This window comes from Mercurialis annua, linkage group LG7 (assembly GCF_937616625.2).
Source record: "Mercurialis annua linkage group LG7, ddMerAnnu1.2, whole genome shotgun sequence".
In the NCBI taxonomy this organism is placed as follows: Eukaryota; Viridiplantae; Streptophyta; class Magnoliopsida; order Malpighiales; family Euphorbiaceae; genus Mercurialis; species Mercurialis annua.
This window is the reverse complement of record NC_065576.1, coordinates 1,218,862-1,239,034: the sequence shown is the minus strand read 5'-3', so window position 1 is coordinate 1,239,034 and position 20,173 is coordinate 1,218,862. Positions and strand designations below refer to the sequence as shown.

The window sequence follows — 20,173 nt, the reverse complement described above, 5'->3', positions numbered from 1 at the left end:
ACGTATGCATTAATAATCCAACAAAAAAAACATCAAATTAGCTTTATTTTAGGTTACTAATTAAGCAATGCTTTTAAAGATTGGTGCTTAGTTGGCTTATCGCCTATGCACATAATATATGGCCGATAAATTACTTTAATTTAATCACACTTTCTTTTGCTCAATAAGTGTTTTTTTTTTTATATAATTTGTGGAGGGGGAGCGCTTGTGGGAGGAATTGAACCCACGACTTAACAGTTCTGCTTAGCGCTTATAACATTTGAGCTAAAGCTCATTGGTTTTTGCTCAATAAGTGTTTAAGTCGTGCATAAGGTGTCAAACCTAATTAAAATACTCGGGTGCGTTTCTGGGTTTTTCGACTCCAATCTTTATATAAAAAGATCGGATAGAGAATTCAACTTTTGAGCTATGCAAGAAAGCTCCAATTTCAGAAGATATCTTAGAAATAAAAATACTAAAATGCAATCTATCTCAATGCACACAACCTATTTGTAAAAATGTCAGTGCGAGAAGAATAAAATCATATGAACTAACATACAGTCAAATATTATATAAAAGCATTGATTAAGCATCGGAATGCTTATCGGACAACCACGGTCCGATCAACATCATCTGTTTTGCAGGTTAACACGTTGAGAAGGCAGACTCCGTCAAGCATAAACAAAAGGAGCCGGCTTGATCAACAAATTTGCTCAATACAAAAGAAGTGCATAATAATCCATTAAACATAAACATTTCATAAGAAATTGAGTTCATAGAATAATTAAAATGTTAACCTTAATCAGATAATAATTAAGTACCTTGAACCTTAATAAGCAAGCAATTGAGTTCATCAATCAATGCTGAGAATTTGTTGAAGAAGAAGATGGCCTAATGGAACCAAGATGACTTTGCTCATCATCTCCGTGAATTCTCGCCGGAATGTTAAACCCTGCGAATCCTTCGGGCGCGAACCGGCTTCCGAAAATGAACGGCTGATGAGGATGGTGAGATTCCATTGGAAGATGATGATTACCATTATTCCATGCACGAATATATTGCGGAAAATTGGACTGAAGGGATCCCCTCTGAGAATATTCTGAATCTTGGGTTAGCATTAAAGGCATTGGTAATGGATTGAATGAGAAACCATCGTCACGTGTAGCACTCAATGTGTTTGTGTTATTGCCCCAACCAATTTGATTATTGGTCTCATACTCAACTTGAGCTGACCCTGCACCCGCAAGTTCATTTGAAGGTGTTTGGTATTGAAAAGAGTGAAGTGATAGCCCAAGATCTTCGTTTCTCGACATTATTTCGGACGGATAACTCGGGAAGTTCATCGACGTGTTTGTCGAGCTCGTCGGGAATAAAGATTTCATCGTATCGCGAATCGTACCAGGATCCATCACACTATAGCCAGAGCATTCTGATTGCTCACCAACAGGCTGCTTTTCGCTAGACACACCATCCCGGTCCGTCTCCATGGGCTCAGTCGGATTCCAAGGTGGAAGCTCGGCAAGCTTGTCGATGGCGGATTTCGCCTTCTGCATAAGCCAATCAACAGCTTTACTGGGCCTATCATAACCAAGCCTGTCTTGAACATCATAGAATTCTATAGCAGTATGAGCAGACAACCGAACCCTTCGATCTCTCGGACCTTTCGCAGTACAAACCTTACTATGTCGATCTTTTCGCCCGATAGAACGAACAATGTGACCGCCTTGAACCTGAACGATTTCTCCCACGGAACCCTTCATTCTTGTTCTTTCTCTTGACTTCACATTTTGTGAAGATTCTCTGCTTGCCACCACTTCAGAATTCGAGGGAAGAACCGAATAATCTTGGTTAATTTGAAAAAGCTGAGGGTGTAGATGTTCTTGAGTTTCTTGGTATATAAGATTCTGTTGGAAATCAAGATTCTTCATGATCTTTTTCTGAAGATGAACATACTACTACTGATGAGGATGCTGATCCCAAAATACTGCTTATCAATAAATTTGTTTTTGGCCTCTAACATAGTGAGAAAGGCTTTTCAGTAGTTAATGGTGTGTAAGAGCTATTTGTTGCTTCTACAAAAGGGTAGCAGAGTCTGGTCAGAATGAGAATAAATGACTTCTCAATTTTGTTCTGATTTATTTCATACTTTTTTGTTCTACTTTCTTCTGAGTTTCAAAAAGGGTAGGCGCGTGCAAAAACCGGACCAAATCGACAAATTCAGTTCGCTTTGAAACTATAATTATTTTTTTGGTTTTATGATTGGGTTCGGTTTAGGACATAAAAAATTCAGTTAAGTTTTAGAACAAACCGAATCGAAAAACCGAACTAGACTGAAAAATTCAACCGAATTGATGAGTTCGATTTGAAAAATTATATCGGTTCTAGTCTGAGAAATAGTACAATTTTGATTCGGCTTAATTTGGTTCGAACAAGATGCATACCCTATTAGTAATTTAGTACACATAGAAATTAAAGAAAAACCTAAGATTACAACTTTCCTAGAAATGCCAAAATTGTTGTTGTTGTTGCTTATTTGTTTTACTTGCATTTGACAGCTTCGGACTTTAGAGGCTTCTATTTGTCCATTTTTCTACTTGTGATTTTGCACATATATTTTCTTCTTTCTTGAATTTGGTTCATTATGTATATGTGATTTATCTTTATCTACTCAAGACATTTATGTTTTGGCTAAATAGCATAAAAGGTCATAAATTTTAGCATGTTTTGTAAATTTAACACGAACTTTAATTTGGCAAATTTGGACATTAACTTTCAAAATTTTTAGCATCTAGCAATTTTCTGTTAAAAACATTAATGTGAACGTTGGAACAGTGGTTATTATTGTATACACATACATCAACTTTTTTCTGACGGAAAATTGTTTGGTCTAAAATTGCAAAAAAAACTGATAATCCATGCATTAATTTGCCAAAATTAAAGTTTCGTGTTGAATTTATAAAACACGTTAAAATTTGTGATTTTTTTTTTATGCTATTAAGCCTTATGTTTTTAACACTTAATTTATTAGCTCATGAAAATAGACCGTAAATGTAAGAGTTAAGACTATCTTTTTACAAAAAGGGGATAGGGTAGGTAAAAGAAAATATTAATAGTAACCCTACCAAACCAACAAATTCGGCTTAGTTTGGTATGCTACTATAACAATTTTGTTTTCGGATTCTGTTCGATTCTGAACATATTTTTTTAGTGCAAATCAAACCAAACCAGGAAAAAAAAATTAGTTTGGTTTGCTTTTGTTTGAAAAAGTTCTAATTATTTGTAAACTCGGTTCGGTTTAAAAAAATAAACACAATTTCAATTTAGTTTCGTTCGAACAAAATGAAAGCTTAATGTACTCTGAGACATTAACTTGTGTTTTTAGATCTCAACTTCACCACTGCTTGTATTTATGAATGCTCATAAATTTGCATTCAGAACTTGAATCACTTTTAATTAAAAAATAATTAAAATAATTATTTTTATTTTGAACACTCTATTGGAAATATAATTTAATTTAGAACAAAAATTTCCTACTGATGATAGCTTTATTGTTTTAAAAAAATAGTTTAAATTATTTAAAGATAAATATTGTAAAAGACGGAACAGAATTCAACGATAATTAACTGAGAAAAATAAGCATTTCAATTAGAATACAAAAAAATTACAACACTTTTTTAATAGGACTATAGTCACTATACTACAATATACGTAAAAAAGGCCACTTAAAAGCTTTAACAATTTATCAAAAAAATGCTTTAACAAAATCAACCAAAACATTGTAGTATATACAATAAACTATTCTAAATCTATTAAAATTCTAAACATAATCTTAACATATAGTTTGTTTTACTAAAATTCAAAGGAACAATAATAAGAATAATGCCCGCACGGGTTTGGTCTAGTGGTCTAAGCCTCAGCCATCTGGGCGCCAAAGGTCGTGGGTTCGAACCCCGGCTACGCCCTTTCTTAATATGGAGTGGTTGAGGCTGGGTTTCTGGCCATTATAGCCCGGATTTACCAGGTATGTGGGCTTGCGGGCGGTTCACATCCCGGGGTTTGACAATGATATTGAGTTTCGGCTCAGTAGAGTGAGTCCTCGTCACCAAAAAAAAAAAAAAAAAAAAAATAAAATAAGAATAATATTACTTGTTACGGATTGACTCAATTAGTTCTAAATGTGGACAACAACAAAGAATAAAAGGTTATTCATTGATTCGAATACTATATTTCATAATACTTATAGAAAGCATTTGAATTAGCGGTTAAAGGTCCGCTTTAAAATAAGACTAACCTTCCTAAGACTGTATTTAGGTGGTCGGACCACTCTCTCAAAATACGTTCAAACATCATTGAAAGTTCCTTCATCACAAAAAAAAAATCATTATTTTAAATTTGATCGAACAATTCTTGTGTCGATGGACATTTTCTTTTCCCATGAAATTAACTTTATTTATATTTTTTTTATTTTCATTCCCTATTCAACTTAATAATAAATAAATTAAAAGATAATTAATACAGTATAATTTTTCTAACTGTATGTCATAACAATTAATTTATCAACTAAGGATCAATTTGCACCATGTATTTGGTACGAAAAAGTCAAAAAAGCTCAATCTTGTGACTTTCGACAAATAAACCCACAACTTCACTAAAGTGGATCAATTTCACCCCTTCGATGAGTTGTGAAAAAAAAAATTGGTACATTATATACAAATTAGAGCTGATGTATCACAATTATAATGGACAATTTGAATATGAAGAGATAAAACGAGTTGAACTGCCAAGTTGGGAGTATTTTCTTTTCCAAAGTCATGAGTTTGACCTTAATTGATCTTTTGTATCAAGTTCGAAGGGCATAATGATGATCTTTTTTTTATTAATTTGTACGGACATTTTATAAATGAATTACTTTTCCTAACTCTTAATTTATTTTTAGTATGAATTAGGCCAAAATTATTATAAGCACATAGTAACTAGATTTAATTTAATTTTTATAAGCTAATCAATTTAATAACAATATGAAAGTTAAAAGAGAACTGTCTCACTTACACATGTATGAGTGTGAATTAATAGTTATCTCTAAAATCATATTATTGCTATTTTCATTTACTCAATTTTTAACTTCAATTTTTATTATTATTCTGAACTTCGTGAGATACACATTTTACCATAACATTACCATGGCGGGTTTACGAGTGAATATTCAACCGATTTAGTTCAAATTTTTTTAAAAAAAAAACAAATATTTTGTTCATTCCGATGACTCCGCTAATTTGAATATAACCCAAATTCTAAGTCAAAAGAATAGCCGAAAATCAAAGTTTCCGATTTTTCATAACCGAACCAACTGAAATAATATTTATTATTGAATAGTTTGATCGGTTAATTTGTTAAATCTGATACTTTGTTCACCCCTATGCTCGGGTGGTATGTCACAGTCTAGTATAGAAAACAAAAATAAAACATTAAGTTATACAGATAGATATCAATAAGTGGACAACTCACATTGAACATCATTGCTTGCTGTTGTTGTACATTGATCATAATTGAATGTGCATAATTTCACATCCCATTTAAAAAGGGACCCAATTGAATAATACAGGCACTGCCCTACAAAATACATTTTTTGTACAAATTCTTAACTTCTCATAACAAATTAGATGTAGACAATTCAGTCTCGGAGAGGGAAAATCAAACCAAATGACAAAATTGAATTGAACAAATGTATTCAATTTGGTTCGATTTTATATTAGAAAGAAAATAAAAAAAATTATTTAGTTCGCTTTTGAACATGAAAATAATTTAATTAGGATGTAATCATTGAAGATGAAAATCGAAAAATATTAGATTTCAATAAATCGAGCAGATTATCTGTCAAATTGGAAGTAAGATTTATCGAAATACCCCCGCTCAATGAAATTTTGTTCATCTTTATATTAATTTTACGAGATTTTTATCTAGATTTTTTTATTTTTGATTAATTTTTATTTGTATTTTGGATTGTTGTTTATTATTTAATAGTTTAAAATTTGGAAAGTTATATATTTAATTCTTGTTTATATAATTTTCGTTATATTTAATTCTTGTTGTTTATTATTTTCAATTCTTGTTTATATAAACCAAGGGGATAATTAGGAGAAACCTAAATGGAAAAAATATTTGCATTTTTTGTAACTTCAAAATTCCAACTTACCTTAGCGTGTCAGACATTTATTTTTTTATTCTACTATTTATTTTTTTACTCCATTTATACTTTACATTAGTCACAGCTTTTTCTTCTCTTTTTTTCCTTATTCTTTTTTTTTCAACACATTCATTGAAAAATAACTAATATTTCAGCAATTCAATTCAAAATTTTCAGCTCAAAACAATTCAACAAACTGATTTCTCATGCAAATATCAAATCTAGTTTTTGATCCGCTTAATTTTTTTAATTCGTAACCAAAATTTTGCTCGAATTTATGTCTAGTGATCATAACTCTTTTAAAAAAAGAAAAAAAAGGTAAACTGTTAGTTTATTTTTTTCTAATTATAAACTTATTGAAAAAGTTTCAAAAGGTTTTTGAAACACAATTTTATTATCATTTTAAAAAAAAATACAATGGATTTAAATAATTTTTAAAGGTTTTAAACAGTTTCAAAATATAGCTTCAGAAAGTTTACAAAGGTTTTAAACAGTTTTCAAAGGTTTCAGACAGTTTCCAAAAACACAATTTATAATGTTTATTTAAAAACAGTTTCACACAATTTATAAATGTTTCAAACAATTTGCAAACGTTTCAAACAATTTATAAAGTTTTAAACAGTCTATAAAAAATTTGAACAATTTAAAATGGTTTCTAAAAATAATTTCAAAATTTTTATAAAAAAATTGAATTTGTTACAAAAACAGTTTCAAACAATTTTCAAAAACACTTTGCAAATTTTAATCTAAATACAGTTTCAAAAAAAGTTTCGAACAGTTTAAAAGAAGTTTCAAACTGATTACAAAGGTTTCAAACAGTTTCATACAATTTATAATTGTTTTAAACATATGAACAAAATTGTCTGTAAAAACTGAAAATTAACAGATAAGAACATAGAAAGAGAAACAAGAAGAAGATTCAAAATAAAAGGATAAGATGGTGATAATGGCGGAAAATTTCGTTTTCTCATGAGATGAATACTTCAATATTTTTATCAATAACTTCTCACAAGTTTTATATTTTTAATTGTTTATATTATAGATCAAAAATATTAAATGAATTATAAAAAATTAGATAGAATTTGTTAGGAAATTCTGTTGAAATGAAATTTTAAAAAAATGACAAAGAAGGAAAGAAGACGAAGAAGGAGAGAGAAAAGGAAAAATAAGAAGGCCAAATGTCGAAAAAAGGTCAAATCTTTTATAAAAGTTTCACAAAAGTCCTGACCTTTTAATTTTGTCGATTTTGGCCAAAAACAAATTATTTAATTTCAGTTGTGACCAACTCTCAATTCGATTTCAATTTGCCTATGTGACGCCTATGTGGCATGCCAAATATTGAAAGATCAGGACTTTTGTGAAACTAAATAATTCATTTTTGGCCAAAATCGACAAAATTGAAAGGTTAAGACTTTTGTGAAACCAAATAATCAGTTTTTGGCCAAAATCGACAAAATTGAAAGGTCAGGACTTTTGTGAAACTTTTATGAAAGGTTTGGCCTTTTTACAACATTTGGCCAAATAAGAAAGAGAAGTTAAAGACAAAAAAAGGCAAGAGAAAGATAAAGGAGGAAAAAAAAGAGGAAAGAATGAATGAGAAAAAAAAAAGGTGCGCATATTAAATATTAGGTATTTTTAAAAATAAGAGATAATTAGAATACAACTAAAAATATTTTAAAAAAAAATAAAAAAAGTAAATTTCAGAATTGAGGTATTAGTTGCAAATCAGTTTAAAATTAAAGTTTTTTTTGTAAATTTCTCTAAAACAAGTTAGACCTTGTTAGGGCTAAACTCTTCGGATACATTTTCAAATTTTTTGGTTTAGGCCCAAGTTCAACACAAATTATTTTTTGATTGATTAACTACAAACTCTGCCTCTAATATATGCGCATGTTTTATTAGTAAATTTTACTTTTTTCTGATAGATAATATTAGACTTAAATAAAGTTCAGATTTAATTAAAATGAGTCGGTTCTTATTGGAGTTAGTCTCAACTCTAGTTCATGAATAGATATACGCTTAATACATAGTTTAACTCCTGAACTTGTATTCTTTTACCGATTTGACCAATCAAACCTCTAAAATTATTAAATAATCTCTTTTGGACTCCTGAATTTGATAATTTATAAGTATTTAATCCCTACTCGTTCACCTGACTTTGGTGAGTGTGTTCGACCAAAAATTGCCACATCAGAAAACAAAGTTTAGGTGGATAAAATAAAATTACTTAATACGTCGTTTGACCCTTGAACTTGTACTAATTTACCTACTTGACCCCTAAATTTTTTGTTTAACCTATTAAACCTCTAAACTTGTTAAATTATCCCTCTCAACCTTTCAATGTTTTGAATTTATTGTAATGCCCCGCATTTTTGGAGAAATGTTTAATTGGATTAAACATATTATTTTAGCCAAAGGGAGCTAAAATAAGGAAATTTTTGTAAACAAGGCGGAAAATGGCGTTTTGACAAAGGATTAATTTTAATAAAGTTGGATTATATATTAGATGAAATTAATTGGAATTAGATTTTATCTCGTATTTGAATATCGAGATAAGCATATTGTGATTTAATGGGAAGATTGGAGAAATTCCCGTTAAATCAAATAAATGGTTTTAAAATGGATATTTAAATAATATCCGTAAATTTTGTCATTTGGATTATTCAAAGAGAATCCAAAAATATTTGGAATATTATTTTAAAATACGGGTTTAAGCGTGACTAATAAATTATACAGCTAAATAATAAATTTTGAGGATAAGGCGACAATTAATATTTTGGAATAAAAGAAAAAAAAATAGTCCGTATAATTTATAATCGAACAAAGTTTGGAATTAGCCCGAGAAATTTAACGACGTGCTTAATTAATAAAAGAATGATTAAATAAAAGGAATTTTTAGAATTGGGTTAAGAAAAGGATTACATTAAAACTAGCCCATTTGAATTAAAAGCCCAAGCCCCAAATTAATAAGTTCAGATATGAACAATAGCTTAACTCAAACATTCCAGAGGCTTCATTCATCATCATCACCCATTCTTCTTCTTCCCTCTCTATTCAATTTTAAGACATGGAGAAAAACTTGGGTTCTTGTAGTTTAAGCTCAAATTAGCCATCCTCTACCTATTGGAGCTTTAATCAAAGGTTAGTAACTCTAATTCATAGATTAATTTTGAATTAGAGGGTTAGGGTTTATGGATATTCAATTGGGTTTTTAGTTGCATGTGTTAAAAATTAACATTAGATGATTAATTAATAAGTTTGAGGTTAATTAAATGGTGAATTGAGGGCTGGAAATTCTGAGTTTAAGTAATGATATTATGGTTAAACAATTATTGGTAGGGATTAAAAAGTTGGGTTAGATTAAGCTAATAAAAATTGAATTGGGATGTGTTTTAATCAATTAGTATTAGAGAACTCAAGATTTTCAAAAGCTGGAAATTTTTCTAATTGTTACAAAATTATAATTTTTGAGAACCGGAAATTGGAGTCGGGTTTTGGCGGAGGAGCGAAGGCCGGAGGGAAGACCGGTCAGGCCAAATGGCATGACCGGTCTGCTCATGTTGAGCAGACTACGGTCTGCTCAACCAGAGCAGACCAGCTGGTCTGCTCAATGGGCAGACCAGCCGGTCACCCCGAACCCGCGCTCCCCGGACGATTTTTCGATAAATTGGGTGTTTTCAGAATTTTAAATGGGTTAATTTAAATGTTGGTATAAAATCAAAATTGAAAATCTTAAGGAGTTGACAAATAGTTTTCAAATAAAAATAAAAGGGATTATAGTATAAAATTGTTATTAAATTTGGAGTTTTAAAAGTATGAGATTTATAGGTGTTTAAATAAATTTAATTTAAGTAGGGAGAATCAAAGAATGATTTTGGAAGATTTAATAAAATGAGTTTTAAAGTAGAAGTAAAAACAGGTTATGGCGTAAATTAACTTTTTGTTTATACGCTTGACTGTTAAGTTTAAGCCGGGTCTAAGTGGATATAAATGGCCAAAATGCAATAAAGAACCCGATGCGTTATTAGGCATTGGAGATTTAAAATTGTTAAAGAAATGATAGAATATCATAAGTTAGCTAAAATAGTGAGTTAGAAGTTAAACTTAGCTACTAGTGGTTGATTTCAGGATTTGTTACGTAGTAAATCGAATTGGTTAATAGGACGTTAAGAAGGCAAGAATAAAAATAAAAGGATTTAGAGTCAAGTCAAGCGTAAACGCTTGAATAGAAAAGCGAAAGTTTGTAAAAGTGCAATAGTTTTATGAGTTAAAATGTTAATTTAGCACTTGTTCATATTATAGATTCTACGCTTTATCGGATTGGAGAATTAGAGGAATTGGAGTTAAGCAACGGGCTATATTATATTTTGCATTTGGAAAATTTGGATTAAGCGATCGAGGTGAGTTCGCGATTTACTCTCGTTATTATTATTTTATATGAATATAGTTACATGTATTTAATTGAATGCTTTAATTCAAGAACCTATATATTTACTTATAAAACTAACTCTAGTATTATTAAAACTTCATTAGAGTAGTTTCAAAAGTATAAGTTATAATTTTTATTAATAATCTATTTTATCCTATAAACGCTTAAAATATGTTATATCTTATAAAAGGTCGCATACGAATAAAGTTGAAACTTTAAAATTTTATGTTCTACTTTATCATCGAATTATTATGTTCGTTGAATTATTTAAGAGCATTATGGAGTAAAAATAATTCTGTCATATCGTAGATACGCCTTCGAAATGACGCGTATCATTTTAAATAACACGAAACATAAACTAAAGATGCCTATTCATTTTAAAAAGCTTAAGGCTTATATGTTCGATTTATGAGGTTATAACGCTTAAATAAAGTACTTGTTACCTTAATAGTTTTATTTAAATATATATGTATTATGTGAAGTTTTGTTAGACCCAATAAGTGATCCGTGGGGAAACGAGCTACCTATTGGGCGTCAATAGGCTGTGTGATCACCAGAATTGATACGAGTCTAGGCGTCTATGGTCAATGGTTTGAGATGGTAAATTGTGAATATCGATCGATTAATGGATTAAGAAGGATAAAAAGAAATGTGATAGACACAAGGTAACTCGGTCGAACAATCTCGGGACCTGTGTCTAGTGGGTAACTCGGTCGAATTATCTCGGGACCCACAACTTGGGATTAAGTAGTGGCATGATGTAACTCGGTTGAATTATCTCGGGACTATGCCACGTGGTAGCGGGTAACTCGGTCGAACTATCTCGGGACCCGGCCACTCGGACGATATGATTGAAAAGTGATTATTATCAATTATGTCCAATAAGTTCGTAGTACTTGGGTTTAGGGTTTCGATACGGATCCGATATTGGAAATCATTAAGTTATATTTTATGTTTATTATCAAAATATGTTTAACCTATCATTGCTATTGAAGTATGTTTAATTTGTATTTATTATCGAATTATGTTTGATTGCAAGTTAATGATTAATTATAAAATAAAGTACATGTTGTCAATTATGCGACCTCGGTTTTAATTATAATAGCGTTAGTAAATTGTGAACTCACTCAGCTATGTCTGACCCGTTGATTTTTAAATTTTTCAGGCGTTCAGTAGATAGCGATCAGGTCGAGCCTCCACTCCTTGTTTCGGAAGGCTCCTTACTTTTTGCTTGTACAGCTTCTGACTCTCTAGCGCTGCAGTAGTTCAGGCGTATACTTTTGTCGAGGTCCTATTAGCGGTTTATTGTATTTTGGTTTAGTAACCGCTCATGTCTATATCTTTTTGTTAGGCCTCGTTTTCTGATTAACAAACAAACATCAGAGGTAGCTTTAGTTTAAACGCTTAATATGTGTATTTTGTAAATGCTTAGAATGATACTTAGCAATATTTATATATATATATATATATATATATATATATATATATATATATGTGTGTGTGTGTGTGTGTGGTTGTACAAGTCTATCGTGCAAGGTGGTTTGAGATTTTACAGGTATTGGCTAGTTAAAAGTACAACTGTTATACTGCCAAATTTTTGAAAACGAGATACTTAAGTTTTAAAATAATTTATAAACGCGAAAAAATTTTAAGTAAATTTTAGGCTTGCTACGGGTTTTGGAACCAAAATTCCCATTCCCTAGCGCCGGTCGCGGCTCGAGAAATCGGGTCGTGACAAAGGTGGTATCAGAGCAGTTGGTCCCGGATACCACTGCTTTAGGAGAGTCTACCTAGGAAACTACTGCAGCATAGGGTTTGTATCATGTCTTGTCTTGAAATCGTTATTGTTATAAATTCTTAATGTGTTTTAGGTATGAAATATCAATGTAGACTAGTGCTAGGTATAACGTATTAAATTATGCATATTGTGTGTGAATAACGATTTAGAATGTGTATAGTATCTTATCGTGAAATTGTTTATATTGTAGTATGCCTGGATATAGGAGAGCACGAGTTTATGCAATGTCTGATGAGGAGGAAGCGCCTCCTGCTCAACAAGTTAGGCTAGGCAATGGTGGGCCACCTGAAGTCCATCAAAATGGGTTCTTAGCTAATGGCGAAGGATCGCCAGAAATCCATCGGAATGGGGTTATGAATAATGGAAATGGAAGAGTTGAAGCTCGGGTTAGATCAGTAACACCCGAAGAGTTACCTGTAGAGGAGGAGAAAGAGCCTAGCGAGGAAAGTGAACAAGAAGAGGATCCATCGGAAGATCCTTCTGAAGACTCTGACGTTGAGGTATTTAGGAGCGGGCAGTTTTGGTCCGAGACTCATAGGTACCGTGATCATAGGGAAGTAGCGGTTTTATGGGCGAATCAGGCGGAGGCAAGTCTGAATAGCCTCAGAGCGATGTTGAACACCTATTCTAGGGGTGTGCTCTCTATAGAAACTTACACTAATGAGTTTCTTCGCATGATGCAAGCGGTTCCGCAAACTGGTAGGGATAATGAGGAAGTGAACCGTCGCTATGTTAGAGGCTTGGGACCGGACTTTGCTGAGTTGTTTGATTTCACAGATGAACATATGGGATCATTAGCTAGTAGGGCCGCGGAGATAGTAAGTGATCGTGAATGGAATGACAATCCTGTCCAGCCTTTTTATTTCCCTCGTGAGAGGCCAGTGTCTCCGGTCCATAGAGATGAAGCTTCCGGATCGGTAGCTAGGGGAGTTAACGCTCCAAGGCGAGCTAGAGGACCTAGGATGAGGGTAGCGCGTCGAGGACGTAGGGCACCTGGTCAAGCCGCACCAGGTATTATTTAAATATGTGCATAACTTATGTTTATGATAAATGTTAATAGATAGGACAAGTAAGATGATGCGTAAATAAAAAGTGTGAATTGAAAGGAATTTTAATTAAGTAGAACCCGTAAGTATGTTGCCTTAAAGAAGGAAATTCAGCTAGTAGAATTAAACTTAGCATAAGAATTACTAAAGCGAAGAATCGCATAATTTATTAAATAAAGTATGATTAGAATTATAGTACGAATAATAGATAGTAAAGTAAGTCGTACAAGAATGGCATAGTGGAATCTATTTTAAAATTAAAACGAGAATAATGAGATAAATTATAGCTTTATGTTAAAGAATAACAAACGACCAATAATGAAAATCTAATAAGCCATAATTTGACAAATTGAATAATATAATGCTTAGGCGAGGGACTTAAGCATGACTCATTTAGTTGGTATAAGTAAACAAAATAGGAACGTCACGGAGTTTTAGTCTGGAGGACTTACAAGTTTGTTATTATAAAACTATTTTACGATTTTTAGTGGTACAATTGTGCGCAGACCCTGCATGAGGCATGTCATTCAAATCACCATAAAGTCATATTGACATTAGTATATGTATATATATTTTATATATAAAACAAATTTTTTAAACAATAGATCATGCATCATACATATGCATATTCCAAAGAAAAGTGATTTGAAATTGCAACTCTTTAGTGATGAGAGGTGTCATCACTCTGTGGCGCAATTGTACTAAAAAATTTCAATATCGATAAAGTGATTTACGATGACTTTGAAGAGAAAAGTTGAAATTGCCGGCAAAGCGAAAGTGTTTGAACTATTTCAAAATGTGTAAGCTAATTCGGACAAAAGACTATGTGACGATAATAACTATGATTAGTAAATTTAAAAGAACAAATATTTAGAATCAAATAGGATGGAGTCTCTAAGAGTGTAAAGAATTTTTTTTTAGAAATTGAAGTAAAATAAATTACGAATTGTTAATTATAATGAAATGGTTATAAGAATATAAGCTCGGTCAAGTGCATAGTTACAAGAATTAATAAGTAAAAATAATTAAATACTGTATAAATAAATAAATATAGGAAAACCAATTTTAAAGTCTAATTTTTACCCTATAGACAAGATTATAGAGAATGGAATAAGAAATAAAATTGATGAGATCAAAAAAAAAAATGGTATGAGCGAATTGGCTAAATCATGAAAGTCATAATGGACGGGGGAAAGTTCAAGAAAAGTTTGGAACTAAAGGATGACAATACATAAATAATGTCTGACGCATCGAACGTGTCAAATTTAAATTAAGTCAAAACGAAAAAGGAAAATTGAAATAAGAGGCTAAGACAGCTTCTTTAGAAGCAATTTTGGGCGTGCTCGCCGAGATTTTTCGTAAAACCTATTAATGACACGCCAAGGGGGTATGTCCAAAAGGATAACGACAAACCCATATTGATTTTAAAAAGCAAGACATGCCTTAGGCAAGCAGGCAAACATATACCCTTAAGTAAGCCTATAAGTTAAAGGAAACCTAAGTTTAAAACCTACATAGGAAAGCTAATTCTGGATCAATTTCCGATCCCAAGAAGTGTTATTTCGGACTTAGGACCAAAATGAAAGTTGTAGGCGATGTTACATAGAATGAATTTCAAGTGATAAATTAAAATTTGGATAGATTTTAGATGTTGGTTTTGTGGCCTGAAGCGGGCTAAAAACCTAAAGTTTATCAAAATTAAGAAGAAGTGAATTTTAATTAGTTTGGAAAACTAACTACGTGATGCATGGATAACATAATACAAAATGAGTATAAGTTTTAGAAAATCGTAGAATAAAATATTCTATGAGATTGTGCCTTAAGGGAATGGCGGAAGTAGTGAGCACTATCAATATTAAAATAATTGGATGATAAGCATTATAAGAAAATTCGAGGACGAATTTTTTTTAAAGGGGGGAAGAATGTAATGCCCCGCATTTTTGGAGAAATGTTTAATTGGATTAAACATATTATTTTAGCCAAAGGGAGCTAAAATAAGGAAATTTTTGTAAATAAGGCGGAAAATGGTGTTTTGACAAAGGATTAATTTTAATAAAGTTGGACTATATATTAGATGAAATTAATTGGAATTAGATTTTATCTCGTATTTGAATATCGAGATAAGCATATTGTGATTTAATGGGAAGATTGGAGAAATTCCCGTTAAATCAAATAAATGGTTTTAAAATGGATATTTAAATAATATCCGTAAATTTTGTCATATGGATTATTCAAAGAGAATCCAAAAATATTTGGAATATTATTTTAAAATACGGGTTTAAGCGTGACTAATAAATTATACAGCTAAATAATAAATTTTGAGGATAAGGCGAAAATTAATATTTTGGAATAAAAGAAAAAAAAATAGTCCGTATAATTTATAATCAAACAAAGTTTGGAATTAGCCCGAGAAATTTAACGACGTGCTTAATTAATAAAAGAATGATTAAATAGAAGGAATTTTTGGAATTGGGTTAAGAAAAGGATTACATTAAAACTAGCCCATTTGAATTAAAAGCCCAAGCCCCAAATTAATAAGTTCAGATATGAACAATAGCTTAACTCAAACATTCCAGAGGCTTCATTCATCATCATCACCCATTCTTCTTCTTCCCTCTCTATTTAATTTCAAGACATGGAGAAAAACTTGGGTTCTTGTAGTTTAAGCTCAAATTAGCCATCCTCTACCTATTGGAGCTTTAATCAAAGGTTAGTAACTCTAATTCATAGATTAATTTTGAATTAGAGGGTTAGGGTTTATGGATATTCAATTGGGTTTTTAGTTGCATGTGTTAAAAATTAACATTAGATGATTAATTAATAAGTTTGAGGTTAATTAAATGGTGAATTGAGGGCTGGAAATTCTGAGTTTAAGTAATGATATTATGGTTAAACAATTATTGGTAGGGATTAAAAAGTTGGGTTAGATTAAGCTAATAAAAATTGAATTGGGATGTGTTTTAATCAATTAGTATTAGAGAACTCAAGATTTTCAAAAGCTGGAAATTTTTCTAATTGTTACAAAATTATAATTTTTGAGAACCGGAAATTGGAGTCGGGTTTTGGCGGAGGAGCGAAGGCCGGAGGGAAGACCGGTCAGGCCAAATGGCATGACCGGTCTGCTCATGTTGAGCAGACTACGGTCTGCTCAACCAGAGCAGACCAGCTGGTCTGCTCAATGGGCAGACCAGCCGGTCACCCCGAACCCGCGCTCCCCGGACGATTTTTCGATAAATTGGGTGTTTTCAGAATTTTAAATGGGTTAATTTAAATGTTGGTATAAAATCAAAATTGAAAATCTTAAGGAGTTGACAAATAGTTTTCAAATAAAAATAAAAGGGATTATAGTATAAAATTGTTATTAAATTTGGAGTTTTAAAAGTATGAGATTTATAGGTGTTTAAATAAATTTAATTTAAGTAGGGAGAATCAAAGAATGATTTTGGAAGATTTAATAAAATGAGTTTTAAAGTAGAAGTAAAAACAGGTTATGGCGTAAATTAACTTTTTGTTTATACGCTTGACTGTTAAGTTTAAGCCGGGTCTAAGTGGATATAAATGGCCAAAATGCAATAAAGAACCCGATGCGTTATTAGGCATTGGAGATTTAAAATTGTTAAAGAAATGATAGAATATCATAAGTTAGCTAAAATAGTGAGTTAGAAGTTAAACTTAGCTACTAGTGGTTGATTTCAGGATTTGTTACGTAGTAAATCGAATTGGTTAATAGGACGTTAAGAAGGCAAGAATAAAAATAAAAGGATTTAGAGTCAAGTCAAGCGTAAACGCTTGAATAGAAAAGCGAAAGTTTGTAAAAGTGCAATAGTTTTATGAGTTAAAATGTTAATTTAGCACTTGTTCATATTATAGATTCTACGCTTTATCGGATTGGAGAATTAGAGGAATTGGAGTTAAGCAACGGGCTATATTATATTTTGCATTTGGAAAATTTGGATTAAGCGATCGAGGTGAGTTCGCGATTTACTCTCGTTATTATTATTTTATATGAATATAGTTACATGTATTTAATTGAATGCTTTAATTCAAGAACCTATATATTTACTTATAAAACTAACTCTAGTATTATTAAAACTTCATTAGAGTAGTTTCAAAAGTATAAGTTATAATTTTTATTAATAATCTATTTTATCCTATAAACGCTTAAAATATGTTATATCTTATAAAAGGTCGCATACGAATAAAGTTGAAACTTTAAAATTTTATGTTCTACTTTATCATCGAATTATTATGTTCGTTGAATTATTTAAGAGCATTATGGAGTAAAAATAATTCTGTCATATCGTAGATACGCTTTCGAAATGACGCGTATCATTTTAAATAACACGAAACATAAACTAAAGATGCCTATTCATTTTAAAAAGCTTAAGGCTTATATGTTCGATTTATGAGGTTATAACGCTTAAATAAAGTACTTGTTACCTTAATAGTTTTATTTAAATATATATGTATTATGTGAAGTTTTGTTAGACCCAATAAGTGATCCGTGGGGAAACGAGCTACCTATTGGGCGTCAATAGGCTGTGTGATCACCAGAATTGATACGAGTCTAGGCGTCTATGGTCAATGGTTTGAGATGGTAAATTGTGAATATCGATCGATTAATGGATTAAGAAGGATAAAAAGAAATGTGATAGACACAAGGTAACTCGGTCGAACAATCTCGGGACCTGTGTCTAGTGGGTAACTCGGTCGAATTATCTCGGGACCCACAACTTGGGATTAAGTAGTGGCATGATGTAACTCGGTTGAATTATCTCGGGACTATGCCACGTGGTAGCGGGTAACTCGGTCGAACTATCTCGGGACCCGGCCACTCGGACGATATGATTGAAAAGTGATTATTATCAATTATGTCCAATAAGTCCGTAGTACTTGGGTTTAGGGTTTCGATACGGATCCGATATTGGAAATCATTAAGTTATATTTTATGTTTATTATCAAAATATGTTTAACCTATCATTGCTATTGAAGTATGTTTAATTTGTATTTATTATCGAATTATGTTTGATTGCAAGTTAATGATTAATTATAAAATAAAGTACATGTTGTCAATTATGCGACCTCAGTTTTAATTATAATAGCGTTAGTAAATTGTGAACTCACCCAGCTATGTCTGACCCGTTGATTTTTAAATTTTTCAGGCGTTCAGTAGATAGCGATCAGGTCGAGCCTCCACTCCTTGTTTCGGAAGGCTCCTTACTTTTTGCGTGTACAGCTTCTGACTCTCTAGCGCTGCAGTAGTTCAGGCGTATACTTTTGTCGAGGTCCTATTAGCGGTTTATTGTATTTTGGTTTAGTAACCGCTCATGTCTATATCTTTTTGTTAGGCCTCGTTTTCTGATTAACAAACAAACATCAGAGGTAGCTTTAGTTTAAACGCTTAATATGTATATTTTGTAAATGCTTAGAATGATACTTAGCAATATTTATATATATATATATATATATATATATATATATATATATATATATATATGTGTGTGTGTGTGTGTGTGTGTGTGTGTGTGTGTGTGGTTGTACAAGTCTATCGTGCAAGGTGGTTTGAGATTTTACAGGTATTGGCTAGTTAAAAGTACAACTGTTATACTGCCAAATTTTTGAAAACGAGATACTTAAGTTTTAAAATAATTTATAAACGCGAAAATTTTTTAAGTAAATTTTAGGCTTGCTACGGGTTTTGGAACCAAAATTCCCATTCCCTAGCGCCGGTCGCGGCTGGAGAAATCGGGTCGTGACATTTATTTTATTTTATATTTCATTTTTAATACATATTTAAATAATTAATAATTATTAATAAAATAATTATTATATAAAATAATTATCCTTTTCTATACTTTATATACTATTTTTTTAAATATATATATCATTTATTTTGCATTTGTTTTGTGTACATTAAGTTCTAATAAAATTCTAATGAAAAATAATTATACCTTATTTGATAATTATTTTCATTTAATCTAATATTTACTTTGATTTGTATAATTTTTTTGTTAATATTAATTATTAATTTCTTATATAATATTTATTTATAGTTTTTTAAATATTTATTTTACGATTATCATAGTTTTATTTATGTTATTATCTGGTCATTTTAAATTTATTTTTCTATTATAGGAAAATTATATTTACTAATACAATATAATAGTTTTGCTAGCCATTTGAGCTGCCTCTAACCTGATCATTCAAATCTCATCTTGCCCTTTGTAGTTTCAAAATAAAATAAAATAAATATTAAATTAAATGAAAATAATTATTAAATAAAATAGAATTATTTTTTATTAGAACTGATAATATAAAAAATAAACAGTATCATTTAAAAATGATTATTTAATAAATTTAGAGATGTGATGGGTTAAACAAAATGTTTAGGGGTTAAATAGATAAATTAGTATAAATTTACGGGTCAAACGATGCATTATATATTTGGCGATGTGGCAAATGAGCTGGCATCCCAATCAAAGATCTTTTACCATGTCAGTGTATTTGAGACTCAATCTCAGTTTCATGGGTTAAAAAGATTATTTAACAAGTGCCGATGTTTGATTGATCACACGTAAAATTTGGAGGTTAAATATATAAAAGAGTACAAGTTCATGAATCAAACTATATATTAAATCAAAAATAGAAGTTCTAAACTGAAACATGTCGATTTATGGTAAGAACTCCAAAATAGCATTTTTAAAATTCTTTGAAAAGTTCTCTTGAACTATGTACAA

General features: G+C 31.0%; 2 protein-coding genes and 1 long non-coding RNA gene across 4 annotated transcripts; 2 read left to right on the top strand and 1 right to left on the bottom strand.

Moving 5' to 3' along the window:
* Positions 1 to 525: 525 nt before the first annotated feature.
* Positions 526 to 2,105, bottom strand: LOC126657809 (transcription factor TCP3-like). Its single transcript, XM_050352592.1, has one exon. It carries the CDS (start codon positions 1,905 to 1,907, stop codon positions 837 to 839), a length of 1,071 nt encoding a protein of 356 aa, XP_050208549.1. The 5' UTR covers positions 1,908 to 2,105; the 3' UTR covers positions 526 to 836.
* A 7,074-nt stretch (positions 2,106 to 9,179) lies between these two features.
* LOC130014879 (uncharacterized) lies at positions 9,180 to 12,027 on the top strand. Its single transcript, XR_008789562.1, has 3 exons — positions 9,180 to 9,304; positions 10,466 to 10,563; positions 11,758 to 12,027. It is a non-coding gene; the product is annotated as an uncharacterized LOC130014879 (long non-coding RNA).
* Positions 12,028 to 12,572: 545 nt separating this feature from the next.
* On the top strand, positions 12,573 to 18,840 carry LOC126656406 (uncharacterized). 2 transcript variants are annotated; one of them, XM_050350976.2, is made up of 3 exons: positions 12,573 to 13,401; positions 17,307 to 17,404; positions 18,599 to 18,840. In XM_050350976.2, the coding sequence occupies exons 1-2, from the start codon at positions 12,582 to 12,584 to the stop codon at positions 17,393 to 17,395; spliced, it is 909 nt and encodes a 302-aa protein (XP_050206933.1). In that variant the 5' UTR covers positions 12,573 to 12,581; the 3' UTR covers positions 17,396 to 17,404; positions 18,599 to 18,840. The 2 variants fall into 2 exon arrangements, 1 of the variants encoding a protein (XP_050206933.1); XR_008789537.1 differs by lacking the exons at positions 12,573 to 13,401; positions 18,599 to 18,840 and adding an exon at positions 16,021 to 16,145 and having other exon boundaries at positions 17,307 to 17,395.
* The last annotated feature ends 1,333 nt before the right edge of the window (positions 18,841 to 20,173 follow it).

Bases quoted from the DNA above. Each gene is read 5' to 3' on its own strand.
- LOC126657809 (XM_050352592.1), bottom strand. From the start codon at position 1,907: ATGAAGAATCTTGATTTCCAACAGAATCTTATATACCAAGAAACTCAA.
- LOC126656406 (XM_050350976.2), top strand. From the start codon at position 12,582: ATGCCTGGATATAGGAGAGCACGAGTTTATGCAATGTCTGATGAGGAG. The intron at 13,402-17,306 runs GTATTATTTAAA...TTCATATTATAG, and splicing joins ACCTGGTCAAGCCGCACCAG to ATTCTACGCTTTATCGGATT.